Source organism: Aspergillus sclerotioniger, assembly GCF_003184525.1.
Source record: "Aspergillus sclerotioniger CBS 115572 chromosome Unknown BO94scaffold_22, whole genome shotgun sequence".
In the NCBI taxonomy this organism is placed as follows: Eukaryota; Fungi; Ascomycota; class Eurotiomycetes; order Eurotiales; family Aspergillaceae; genus Aspergillus; species Aspergillus sclerotioniger.
The window spans coordinates 79,234-90,713 of record NW_020291012.1 but is presented as its reverse complement, the minus strand read 5'-3'; the positions used below and the strand labels follow the sequence as shown (position 1 = coordinate 90,713).

The 11,480-nt window shown below is 50.4% G+C and overlaps 4 protein-coding genes across 4 annotated transcripts; 3 read left to right on the top strand and 1 right to left on the bottom strand.

Moving 5' to 3' along the window:
- Nucleotides 1-121: 121 nt before the first annotated feature.
- Nucleotides 122-696, bottom strand: BO94DRAFT_537156 (uncharacterized protein). Its single transcript, XM_025612200.1, has 2 exons — nucleotides 603-696; nucleotides 122-513 (listed from the first exon to the last, which is right to left on the bottom strand). Exons 1-2 carry the CDS (start codon nucleotides 688-690, stop codon nucleotides 170-172), a joined length of 432 nt encoding a protein of 143 aa, XP_025465140.1. The 5' UTR covers nucleotides 691-696; the 3' UTR covers nucleotides 122-169.
- Nucleotides 697-3,234: 2,538 nt separating this feature from the next.
- Nucleotides 3,235-3,685, top strand: BO94DRAFT_626087 (YqaE/Pmp3 family membrane protein; the record flags this gene model as incomplete). Its single annotated transcript, XM_025617334.1, has 3 exons — nucleotides 3,235-3,251; nucleotides 3,416-3,550; nucleotides 3,631-3,685. 3 exons carry the CDS (start codon nucleotides 3,235-3,237, stop codon nucleotides 3,683-3,685), a joined length of 207 nt encoding a protein of 68 aa, XP_025465139.1.
- Nucleotides 3,686-4,677: 992 nt separating this feature from the next.
- On the top strand, nucleotides 4,678-7,188 carry BO94DRAFT_154891 (uncharacterized protein). Its single transcript, XM_025605838.1, has 2 exons — nucleotides 4,678-4,883; nucleotides 4,979-7,188. Exon 2 carries the CDS (start codon nucleotides 4,992-4,994, stop codon nucleotides 7,113-7,115), a length of 2,124 nt encoding a protein of 707 aa, XP_025465138.1. The 5' UTR covers nucleotides 4,678-4,883; nucleotides 4,979-4,991; the 3' UTR covers nucleotides 7,116-7,188.
- A 1,971-nt stretch (nucleotides 7,189-9,159) lies between these two features.
- BO94DRAFT_154763 (phosphatidyl synthase) lies at nucleotides 9,160-10,899 on the top strand. Its single transcript, XM_025605836.1, has one exon. It carries the CDS (start codon nucleotides 9,324-9,326, stop codon nucleotides 10,596-10,598), a length of 1,275 nt encoding a protein of 424 aa, XP_025465137.1. The 5' UTR covers nucleotides 9,160-9,323; the 3' UTR covers nucleotides 10,599-10,899.
- Nucleotides 10,900-11,480: the final 581 nt, after the last annotated feature.

Genomic DNA, 11,480 nt, shown 5'->3' with positions numbered 1-11,480 from the left:
TGCGGGATGTGTCCTCACGTATCGCACACAACGATATGATTGACTGATCTCTAGATCGACAACTACCTACTCCGAACCACGGGTGCAATCGCTCATGTGGACCTTGCTGACGATTCGCAGCCCCTCACACAACAACAGTTCTTCTATGTATCATTCAGAGCTGCCTAACTCAATAGTACATGACCTCATCCTCACTCATTGTCCCCTTCTCCTGCAACTCCTTAGCGGTCACCTTAATCCTTTCCACCATCGCCTTCCTATACTCAGGTCCAAGAGGGGGAGCTGGCTTTGACATATCCGGTCGTAGCCAAGGCACTGGCTTGATACCCTTCGCCGCCTCACGCATCAACTGAATTCCTGCACCTTCATAACCACCACCCAAAACAATAGCTGCAACGCCGCGCGAGTGGTCCTTCGAACCCAGCTCGCTATCGAACGTAACATCCTCCTCACCTTGCAGAAGCGCTGGAATTTGAAATGCGCCCGATTCAAATTTCATGACGAAGTAGATCACTAGATTATAAAACGGGTGAGCACTTGGGTTCGATAGTGTCTAGCTATTAACTGGGACACAACCATGTGTGGCTATTAGGTAGACTCGCCTTCAAACTCCGGCTTGATGTTTGTAATAATTGTCTCTCCTATCTCCTCAGACTTACCACAGAGGATGACGGGGAGAAAGTCGGCCATGGTGTTGATGGATATACGGTTGTGGGGAGAGTTATCCCGTGAGAAGCGATCAGCTATGAGTAAGTCTTTAAGAAAGCCTGTAGAATAATAATATACGAGTAGGCGAGATCGGGGTTTTATGTTTCGTCAAGCTGAACGACTTGATTCAGATACATAGTAGCATGCCTTAAGCTGCTAAAGTATATTGACTCCTTTAGGTACATTCGCGCGCCCGGGCTTCGCCTGCATGGATATCAATTACCTGATTGGTTCGCTCATATCACTTGTCCCCAGTCTAAGAGAGGCGCAGCCGCAGGAATTCATAGTGTAATGGGAACCGCTATACGTATAAGTGCGACAGTAGAGTGTTGCACTAAATCCTCAGTCGAGCGTGGTCGATATAGTTGACGTACCAACCGAGGCCATACACTGCCCCTTACTCATCATCGTTCATGATAAATGATTTTGTTGTGTGTTGCTTGTTCAATATTAAGAATCAGTGTTTCAGGAATGCAGCATCTGCAAAAGTATCTGCCGCATGCTCATAGAAAGTTGGGTTACAGAACGCTGAATCTACTAGGCTATTCCCGGGATAAAACTCAGATCAACTCATGACGACTTCTAGAATACGAGCCTTATTGATCACAAAAACTCTTTCGCTTGTTGGCAGTTAACTACAGTGGATTAATGACTACCAATCCCTCTTCAATCTGTTAGATATACTTCCGACCTCCCTAACAAATAAGCGGTATGAGACACGTACTTATAATGATATACCATAAAAGTCGCACGTATAGTTACTTTTCACCTAAATCATACTGCAAATCCATGGGCTGCTGCAGACTGATAAAGACTCTGAAACGCAGGCCTAAGACCAGGCTCTTCGGAGCGGTCATGTCGATCCAAACGTAGTTCAATGTATAAAGGTAGATTAAGATCTTCTGACTCGAGGGGCCCTGTTCTTGTAAATATAGAAGAGGCTGAGTATGTGGCTGAAGGATATTCTGCTGCCTTGCGGGCAACTTGGCCGTCCAAATATAACCTTTCTGAAGCGTTTCTGTAGGACTGGCCGGCTTATCTCTGGCCTTGAACTTGAAGGAACAACATACATAGTATTTAATAGTAGTAGCTGGACCCACCATCACAGTGAGACAATACCTTCCCAGCCAGCTGGAAGGTGTGGGGTTGCAAGGATGCTCAGGCACTCAGATGGTACTAAGATAAGGCGGCTTAAGAAGGCTGCCGCGACTTTGGTGAAAGATTATCAACTCGTGAATCTGTACAGTTCACCTAGACAAATAATTGCTGCTTACATGTTGACTATACGCCTAAACACGGACTATTATAGGGTAGTAAGCGTCATCGCAGTATTATACATCGCAATGATGTATTTGCGACTGCGCAAATATCCGAAGTAATGAATACATGACGTTGAAAATCCGGTGGAAACGTGCCCAGGGCCAGCGATCATCTAAACTCGCGTGGGTGTTTGACGGACAGATGCGCGTCAAATGATATCACTTCGTGCTTCCAAGAAACAAGCCCACGCTACAGGTACTAAAGTAACCATGACACGGAACCGGCATTTGCCCAAACTTCGCTGGAAGCTACAGGCATCATGATTCGCGCAGGGTTAGCCGTAGGGCTGGATGGTCCACTACTAGAGCCATGCAGCACTCCGTCCCCGAAGCTTCCACGGAGTCATACCCCTATTCCGTTCAAGGGTGCTGCTCCGTGGGGGCCACCCCTAGTCCGATTATAGCATTAGGTATCGAGTACGATGTCCCACCTAGAAGAGTCCAGACGGCGCCGACGCTTTGGATATCTGCAGAAACAGCCTAGTCGAGATTGGCGTCGAGGGCGACCGGCGCTTCAACCAGGCAAGCCATACGGCGGAAGCGCCAAGCTCCATCCAGGCAACAGGATAACTACTATGACAAAGGAAGGAGTAAAAATCGAAGTCAAAAAGTGATAAAAAAAAAAGTGGGAGGATGGCGAGAAGGTTCCCCTTACTGGGTAGGTAGTGTGCACTGATGCACCGCCTGGTGACAACATGGTTGAAGACCAATTTTGTCGACCATCAGCCACTGGTCTGGGGAGGCACAACGTCGAGACGACGCAAAAGTCAACCGCCGAGATCTGCCCATCGGGTGCTCGGGGCCAATCAGTGCAACAGCCAAGGCATCAGCCACAGCTGGCAATGAAAGTATGACGTAGAGGCCATGGCCAAAGGGCGGAAAGGGATCATCCTCACTATCGTCGTCGTCCGCCCCGGTTAATTATAATTATCACTAGCAGCTATTAGTCTTTTTTCTATTACCTAAAGGCGTCTCCGTTGATTATCGGCGAGTCGAGGACGTGCTTTACGTAGGAGTGCTCGGCGGAGGGTAGCTACTTAATTTTGCCGCCCATCATTTAAAGAGCCCTGTGGTCCCGCTCCCTTCCTCTCCTGATTTTTTGTTGCTCACCTATACCACCTTCATCTTGTCATAAGCTACTCCGGCTACTACCTCTATCCTCATCAGTCTAGTCCTTTGAAGAGAATCCCATCTCCCACGACTCACAATGCCTTTCACTGCCTCGTAAGTCTCCGTCCCTCGACGTCATCGTCCAGCTGCCTACAGTTCAGTCGCGCGCATACCTCGTCCCCGATATGGCAGAGCTGTCCTGCGGTCGCTGGAAATCGAAGCTCCTGTGGATGAGGAAGGAAAGCAGGATGGGCTGGCTGACTTCGTTGGACTTATAGGGACATCTGCAAGATCATCTTTGCGATCATTCTGCCTCCACTGGGTGTCTTCCTCGAACGAGGATGCGGCGCTGACTTCCTGATCAACATCTGTTTGACAATTTTGGGTTGGCTTCCTGGTGTCATTCACGCCTTGTACGTGGTCCCTCTAGCGGTGGTTGCCCAGAAAATGGTTGCTAACTCTTGCGTTTAGCTACATAATTTTCAAATACTAGACCGCCCTTCGTCTTCCCTGCTACCGCCCGCTTCGGTTCAAAACCTGTCGACTAGGGAATCACCTCGTGCTACGATTGTAACCCACCAAATCGAACATTTGGAATCAAGCGGGTGGGGGCGATGTTGTCAGCATCTTAGTACCGTTCCGCGCACTCCCGACGAGTCTAGCCTAATGCGACCCCGCCGATAAGCACCGTCATTGGGTGGATGTCCAGCGTGCTCAGTGCGATGTACGGAGTACTGTGGTCTGGATTGTACCTTTTTTATCTTGTGGTCATTTCCTTTTGTTGCTGTCTCTTTTGTACTTCGCATGATACCAGCTCACTTTAATACTGGGCTTTGCTTTTTTTCCCCTCTCTTGTTGTTGGCACTAATCAGCTTAATGATTGATGACAATGTCAAATTTATTAATTCATTCCATTGCATTCCGGGTCCGAATTGTAACTGCTTGTGGCATAAGCAGACAGTAATCCGCAGAGTGGGTATGGGGAACTCCGCGTGCCGATCGGTTCCTCGAGTACGCGCAGTCAAGCTAAAGAGTCATGTGATACGTCTATCTACTAGAATATTACAAGGCTTCAACCTCTCCCTCCCGGGTCGCCACGTTTAATTGGACTCTCAGTATCCCAGCCTTGCTGATCCTTCAGCCGATCACCTCCAAAGGGTCTCTGGATCGACAGCAGTTTGAAGGCGCGCGGTTAAGCCAACAGGGTCGGTTTGATTGTTTGGGCCGTGAAGCCCCCAAATCAACTGACCTGACATCAGGCTCCTTCCCCATCTGCAGGTTCGGCGCCAACACGGCGCGTAATTTATCGCCATCATCCATCCAAAGTCCAATCAAACCAAGCAGCAATCCTCCTGAAGGACTGCGTCCGTTGGCTACGTGTAGTGCGTTTGGGACGACGTTGCCGTGTTTCACCCAGGCGCGTATAGGGGACTTGGTCTCTTCTTCCAGTCTCGAACCTTGATTCCATTAACTTGCAACCACTCAGCGCCATGACAAAACGTGGTTTGACGCCCACAATGGCAGTATGCGGCGGATCGGACTGGTCCCTGAAGTTCCCCCCTCTCCCCTTATCGCAGCCGCTTTGTCTTGAGTTTGATGCTTGCTTGCTTGCGACGGTTTGAAAGCATCAAACCTCTGAACACCCAGTGTTTTTTGCTCTCTTCTTGTTCTCACCCCATTAGGATGATATTCTACGATTGTCAATGACTCCAGGGGTAGGTCTTCCTCTGCAGTGTCACTGTTGATGTATGTAGGCTTGGATTGACTCTTAATCTTTATGCTGGTTGCGATTCATTGGCTTGCATTCTATCCGTTGGTGACAGTCTACTAACTGAGGAAAGATGTTTTCACAAGATGTTATCTTCTGCTGGACGGTCATTCACGATAGCACTGTCGATCTTCACATGCGTCGCCTACAGTTCTCAGACTACTCTTCCTACAGCATCTGCGACAGCGCTGTCTGCTTTGATTCCGACTTGTGCGGCGGACTGCGTCAAAGAGTTCATAATAACTAACTACCCGACGAATGCGTGCTCTGAGCGGGACCTCGATTGTCTCTGTCGGACAAATACGACCAGTGGTTATACACTTGGGGAAGGAGCGTTCCGTTGTAGCCTCTCTCTGTGTTCGATACAGACAGTATTCAACTCTGACCTGTACGATATCTGCGACTCGGTACCCGGAGCCTTGCCACGGACTCATGCTACGATCACTGCTACAGTAATGCCAACGGGAGCAACTCGCACACGAGAGGCTACGACAACGACAGAACCTACTATAACAACAAGGACAGCACCATCTAGTTCGAGCTCCGGATCCAGCTCCAACACCAATACTAAGCTCACGTCTAGCCCCAATGCGAACTCGGACTCGCCAACTTCCAACACCGAGCATGCTTCTGTTACTACTGCAACTTTTCGAAGCCCTTTGACGGTAACTTCCCAGAATCTTCCTACCAATACTGGGAACGCTACCAGTAGCGGCCAATCGGCATCTGCGAGTTCATCGGGCAGTATGCTGGAACCTGCTGCTGTAATTGGGGTTTCAGTTGCCTCTGGAATTTCTGGATTCTTCATCATTGGTGTCATAATATTTTTCTGTTGTAGGAAAATAAGGCGTCGGAACCAGCAGAGCAAAGACCAAATTTTTTTCGAAATCGGAGGCGTCATGTCTGAGCCTCCGGATTTTGCATTTCCGCCACGACGGCCGACTGGGCCCCGGCCCATGCCCAGCGCAACAGACAGGGACTCCGAGACCTCGAGACTGATAACTCCATTTGAACCGAGGGCCCAGACTCCCGCAGTTGTCGTTACTGGGCCGGGAAAATACCACAGTGATAGCCCAATGGGGATACATAGTGCCGACAGAATTGGTTTCGCGATATCTTCTAATTCTGAAGTCAAGGCCTCATTGAGTCAATCGTCCCCACGAACGCTCTCGGATTTACTCCCAGATAAGCCGTCATTTGGACTTTATCCAGAGCCATTGAGATGGAGTCGCCAAAAACAGCCGAGGCGGAACAGTCATGCTACTTTATTTGAAGAGGATGTGACAAGGCCCCGGAGCTTTCTAGGCGCTTCGTACCGAAATTTGAATCCAGCGGATCCATCTAGTCGATCTCAGGGAAGCCGGCCGTACCAACGGGTCCCTATGGCTGGGTTGCCTGCAAATCCTCGTGCGATGCTTCACGGCTTTGGAGAAAGCCAGGGTGGGAAACTTGCCATGAGAGGTCCGAACTACCGGAATATGACTGTCGATGCAGACACTGGCGAGAAGATTCAATCCTCTAGCCAAGCCGACACCTATAACGGTCTACTGTATCGCTCTCCTCTTTTAGATACCGGTGAGTATATCGATGGATCCCGGCAAGATCGCGATGCTGGTCATACGCGAGTTGTCGGACAGCCATCGTCTTACGCCGGTGCAAGTCATTCGTACCATGATGCAGAAGCGAAGAGCAACATGCTATACAGTCTAGACGACAAGTTCGAGGACATTGACATTGATGGCCATACTAGCAGAGTACATCGCGAATCGCGGCATTCGGGGAGCCTTCGGCCGCTCACGCCGGTGCGGGAAGTCAGGACGCCGATACACGATCCCCCCAGGTGGAACTGGGAATTCCCCTCAAGTGGCCATTTTGACCCTCCTCGGATGCCGTTTTCTGGGGCTGTCAGTGCCGGTCAGGAGATCATTTCCAGACCGCGGATTGTGCGACGGGACGACATCAAAAGGGTCCAAATCCGGCGAGGCAAGCCACATCCCGAGGATTCAAACGCACCTTATTCGCCTGATGACTACTGGCTGGGTCATAGTCCAGGATTCGACACAAAAGCTCAAGCATGCAGGCAGTCGACTGATTCTATTCGTTCCATCGGAAGCATGAAAAGCCACATGCCAAAGAGGAAGCCGTTGCCGGTGGGGCGGGATTTAACCCCGTCGCGCAGCGGCTCCGATCTGATACTGCGCGTGGATTGACGAGATGCACAAAATGTAATAGCTAGTGCTGCACTATCTCTTGATGTAGGAGTCCGAGAGTGAGGGTTTTCCTTGTCTTCGGGATGACTCAGTATATAAGACCGGGTGTATTCTTTTCTGTTGTATGATATAAATCATGTTCATGTTCATCTGGTGGTGAGAAGGCGGTCTTCTTTCCACGACGCCGCCCTTGTGTTGCCCTTCTTCTTTTTTCTTTTTTCTTTTTTTTGTTTTGTGGCTTGTATATATGCTTTTGATATGGATGGATATGGGTTAGAGGATGTGGGCGCTGGATAGGCTAAGGATCTTGTACGGTGACTATGGGCTCCCATCCTTGGCCCCACTCCCTGCCTGTCATCTGGAAGGCTCACTCTAGCTAATGCAAAGGAGCAAAGTCTATGAGGTATCCGATAACACCCTAGCTGAGAGTCAGATATGACCACGGTCATCTCCCAGAAAATCACGCAAGACAATGGAGAGTCTAATTCCCGGTATACCTTCCCCTAATTCGAGGGCGTGCACCACCCATGAGGCAATTACGGTTCCAAGTTTACCGCACGGGAATCCCATGTGAACTAGTCGAGGATGACACTGTTGGTACGCAATACCTGATACGTTACTCCGTACGGCCAGAGCCGGGCCGGTTCCGCCATGACGTCAGAGCGGTGATCAGCCCCTGGCGGATGACTGAGGCAGTGAGGCAGCACTATTACTACGTTCTACTATTATTACCTCAATTCGACTAGTGATGTAGTGATGTAACGTCCGCTCCGATGCTTCGCTTTGACTGTGGCTGACAGATCCATCGTCCAGGGGGGTGGACTAGGAATGTAGTATGTAGGTACGTGCATTCGGTAGTCCCCCACCCCCCCCTCCCTCGTCTCCCGACCTGTTATCGTCCGGGGTGCGGATAGTAGTATCGATGACAGATGCGTAGGATTACAATGCTGAACGTCATTGGTGGTGACCGGGGCTGGAATTCCGTGTATTGGGAAAAGTACGATGTAGTACGATGTAGTACGGAGCAGAAGTCGAGGGGTGGTATTGTAACGCACCCGTGGATGGTTGATGTCAACTTCGCTCCGCCCTCTGCTTCGCTCATCCTCATTGCTTCATTGCAACTCGCGCGGTCGCCATGAGATCAGTCCCCGCCCCCATTAATGACCCGAAAACAACCTAACCATCCTGTCCACCCAAACATGAGCTCTGGGTGGGTGGGCTTGACCCTGCTTTCCTGATTAATGGTTCGTAATGGTAAGTTGGATTCATCCTCATCCCCCCTCCTGCAGCCTCGGCGTCTTTAGACTGCCGACGCGGTTGGCGCCTTGACCGTTGGTAAGGGCGAATCACAGAGCCAGCCTCCTCCATCATCATCCTCCATTGTCCAGGGTGCACTGGCATGTATGGCTGACTGACTTCTACTAAGTCCTCAGGCATACCACTACTGATACACTACGACCGAAGACCGATCAACAAACTTTGATTGCAGTGGGGTTGGACAACCACCCTCGCAACCACTGCAGAATCAACATGGCCGGTCACCAGTAATATTGAAGCTTTTGTCAAGACGCGGTCGATGACGGCGCCACGGGCTGCATCGCCCAAGGGAGAACCACCCCCAGGCGTCTTCCACCGCTTGACTGTTCTGTCGTATATTAATGGCTCTGGTATCCCATTGTCATTCGAGAGTTGACCCTCTTTTCTGGCTCCTCCCACCCCACCTTGACCATCCTCTTTACGCCCCTCATCTGTGATCCATACTTCCCTGTTCCTTGCTGCACATCACCAACACCTTCCAGGAACTGCACAGGTGATTGTATAGTACCGTGTGTATAAGTACATCCTTGCGAGGGCACATTGGGAGCATTACTGGGATCCATTGATCATCTTGGTTCCCTTATTGTTTTCCTGGATTTCGCGTTGGAGACAATCTCCCCTGGGGATCCTCTTACGTAGTGGTCGATCGATCTTCTCAGCATTGGCCATTTCTTGTTCCGGCCGTTTCTTGTTCTTATCCTGGTCCCACAGAAGGCCCACATCTACTATCGCCACTCCGCCCGAATTCCATTGTCGCAATGACAACAACCGACGGCTTCGGTACCCCAAGGGTGCGTCGGCTGTCGAGCCTGGATGCCTGCCGGGCCGACCTATATGGCGGTCCTAATGTGGCCATCCCTCCTAAACATTTGATGGCTTCCACTTTATCCCATGAAACAGCCATTGAGATGGATATGGCCAAACAACACCTGGACGACGACGTTTCTTCCACGGAAGGCTCCCCCCGTGCTGCTTCCCCGGTTGCCGAGAAGCCTTTCACCACTGCTGATGATTTCGCCCTGGCCTTCGATATTGACGGCGTGCTTATCCGGGGAGGTCAGGCTATCCCTGAAGCTGGTGCTGCTCTCAAATATATTAATGGAGAGAATCCGTACGGGATCAAAGTGTATGTATCTGATCTCTTTTCGCTTGTCTTCACAGTCGTGCTCCTTCTTCCGTTCTTGGAAACGTGCTGACTGCTATTTCTCCAGCCCCTATATCTTTGTAACCAACGGTGGAGGCAAGACGGAGGAAGAACGATGCCTAGATCTCAGTCGACAGCTCGAACTAGATGTCTCCCCGGGCCAATTCATTTGTGGCCATACACCAATGCGCGAAATGGCAGAGAGGTACCACACGGTTCTTGTCGTCGGTGGTGAGGGTGAAAAATGCCGTGTTGTAGCCGAAGGCTATGGCTTCAAGGATGTCATCACCCCTGGAGATATCATCAAGACACGACACGACACTACACCGTTCCGGAAATTGACCGAAGAAGAACACAAGAACTCTCGAGTTCGAGACTTCGAACAGACGAGGATCGAGGCAATCTTTGTCTTTGCTGATAGTCGAGACTGGGCTGGCGACCAGCAGATTATCCTGGATTGTCTGATGTCGAAGGACGGGCGCCTGGGCACCCGGTCCGAGACCTTTGACGAGGGACCGCCCTTGTTCTTCTCCCACAACGACGTCGTCTGGTCCACCTCCCATGAACATTCACGAATCGGTATGGGGGCTCTCCGTGCGTCTCTGGAAGCGCTATACAAAGCCGTTACTGGCAAAGAGCTCACCACGATCGCCTTTGGCAAGCCCCAGCTGGGCACATATCAATTCGCTATGCGTCTCTTGCGACAATGGCGGAAGAACACCCATGGCATTAACAAGCCGCCCAGAACTGTATATTTTGTGGGCGATACCCCGGAGTCTGATATTAGGGGTACGAACGAGTTCAACGAAATCAGTGACGCCCACTGGTTCTCAATTCTGGTCAAGACGGGTGTGTACCAAGAGGGCACCATCCCTCGTTATCCACCCAAGAGGGTGTGCAACAATATTCTGGACGCGGTCAAGTTCGCCATCGACCGTGAAATGTCCAAAGGCGACAAGGAGTCGGCCATTATGGATGACGTCGATTCCGGTATTGACTCAGAAACGGCTCTGTGCAACTGAGTCTCCCGAGGCTGGCTGGTGATGATACACTGTTTTGTTCGTGAACACACCAGTAGATTTCTATCTTTTGCGTTAGCCTATACTCGTGTCGAAGGATCCCTTCACTTCGTCGACTATGCTATGAAGGGCTGGCAGATATATGATCTTTGCATTGTATTCACATTGTTCCAGTCAGGAATGTCGTTACAGACTGTGATAGAAAAGTCCAGATGCCTATAGCAACTGGAATATGATACCTTATTTGTTATACTAGAAATGAGATGGTTAATGACAGCATGAATCTAAACTCCAGGGTAACTTGTTCAAATTAGGACCCGTATCTCTTCTGATCGATACCATCAAGAGAAAATCCCCCATCAGTCTAACATTAGCAACCCAGTAAATCCAATCAACCCCCATCCAAACAAGTAGTAGCTCTTGGCATAGTAGTCGTACGGGCCGGGCGTACTGCAACTACTTCCAAAACCGATACCACACAGCCACCCCAATGGATCCAACCCACCGGCTCTATCCATCCACCAATCACCCACCCCCATAATCCTCCACACTTAATATAAGGTCGCCCCAATTCAACCGGATTCAATCCAAACCAATATAATCCAACTCAAAACACACAAAGCCCCTCATACCACACGGAACACCCCAAACGGGCAACTCCGAGCCCGCCCATCTAATTAAAGTTAGTTGTCTAGACACCCCTCCCCCATCCCGCACGGCAGACGTCAGAATGCGGGGGGAAGTATTTCCGGCGCGTCTGAGTGGTGGATGGCGGAGCGGGTGCGTGTCTCCAATGAATGAGTATAATAGGTAGCTCAGCCTTGTGCGGTGATGAATGTGGGGTGCAGGGGAAGACAAAGGAGAATGGAATGCGTCACATGTGGT

Bases quoted from the DNA above. Each gene is read 5' to 3' on its own strand.
- BO94DRAFT_537156 (XM_025612200.1), bottom strand. From the start codon at position 690: ATGGCCGACTTTCTCCCCGTCATCCTCTGTGGTAAGTCTGAGGAGATA. The intron at 514-602 runs GCGAGTCTACCT...TTTATAATCTAG, and splicing joins CATCAAGCCGGAGTTTGAAG to TGATCTACTTCGTCATGAAA.
- BO94DRAFT_154891 (XM_025605838.1), top strand. From the start codon at position 4,992: ATGTTATCTTCTGCTGGACGGTCATTCACGATAGCACTGTCGATCTTC.
- BO94DRAFT_154763 (XM_025605836.1), top strand. From the start codon at position 9,324: ATGAAACAGCCATTGAGATGGATATGGCCAAACAACACCTGGACGACG.